We start from the raw sequence: 1,216 nt of genomic DNA on the forward strand, positions 1-1,216 counted from the left end.
GTGTAGTCAAAATGGTTGGGATAGATATATAGTTGCATTCTCTTAATGAATAGATGGATTTGTTCTATTGGTGTTTGTAAATAGGATATCATGTCCACATCTTGTACAACAATTAACCACTAGAAAGAATGTATGCAATGTTTTAATTATTGAAACTGTCCTACCAATTTGGTTTGAAACTGTCTCATTGCTATTTGTTTCTCAATAAAATTATGGGAAAAATCAAACGAACAAACAAACAAAAAACAAATTAGCAGATGCCCTCAGGAGGCCAGGGCAGCCCTTCTCTTGGGGACTCACCTCCCCTTCTGTAGACTGTAAATGTAGTTCCTTCCGGCAGGTAGCCTTGAAGTCCCCTGCAGCAGCGCTCACCTGAACCCCACGAGGAGCTTCCATAATCAAGGCTCTAGTTGGCGATTCAAGCCTAAGAGGAAGTGAATACAGTCATTAACAGAAAACAGAAAAAAAAATGATGAACCAGAAACAATATTAATGAACTGAAAACAGTGAAACAAGCAACCATACTACAAGCAGGTATAAATAAAAATCTTTTCCATTTGAAGTATAATTTCAATCTAGGATGAGTTTTAGAATATTTTATTGCCCTATTTATTTTTGGCTTATTACAAAACTCCTAATTTGTTCATATCAATTATTTACTCTCCTCTGTATAATGATTTAGTAAGAATTTCTTATGTTGTTTAGCTTTATAATGTTCATAAAAAGTAGGTCAAGATAAGTTTATGTGTTTAAATCTTTTATATATTATCAATATTAATAATGGAGTTTTAATAAATACATTGGTATAATTTAGGATGTACATATGCCTTAATAAAGAATCCTAGCCTTGCAAAGATAAAAACTTTAATGAAATTCATTTGTATTGCAAACTTTCAAAAGTGTGCATTCAAATTTAGTAAACTAGAAAATTTTGGAAGTACTTATTATACTTCTAGAAATTCATTAAAGTGAATGCATAGCTAATTTTGTGTATCAATTGACTCCTCTTGGTCCAGTGCAATATCCATAGGATGGCATTAGTCTGAGAAAGAAAAATCAAATGAGGGACAGGACACAAAGTCTAGATGGCAGAGAAAAATATTAGTGGGAGAAAAGCTAGTTTACACCAAGTTGGGATTTTTTTGGGATTAGTGTTCTGTTTTGGAGATTCCATTTCTTTGTTCACCTCAGCTGTTAGGCTCCTCAAGCTCTCATT

The 1,216-nt window shown here is 33.1% G+C and overlaps 1 protein-coding gene across 3 annotated transcripts in view; it reads right to left on the reverse strand.

Moving 5' to 3' along the window:
- Positions 1 to 1,216, reverse strand: part of Sgcz (sarcoglycan zeta) — a 541,523-nt gene that overhangs the window by 14,647 nt on the left and 525,660 nt on the right. For all 3 annotated transcript variants that reach the window (XM_004633049.2, XM_023717269.1, XM_023717270.1), the window contains one exon: positions 302 to 424. In XM_004633049.2, the coding sequence (XP_004633106.1) occupies positions 302 to 424 (123 nt within the window). The remainder of the gene's footprint in view (positions 1 to 301; positions 425 to 1,216) is intronic.

The sequence above is a fragment of the Octodon degus genome, unplaced genomic scaffold, assembly GCF_000260255.1.
Source record: "Octodon degus isolate 3935 unplaced genomic scaffold, OctDeg1.0 scaffold00051, whole genome shotgun sequence".
NCBI classification, from domain to species: Eukaryota; Metazoa; Chordata; class Mammalia; order Rodentia; family Octodontidae; genus Octodon; species Octodon degus.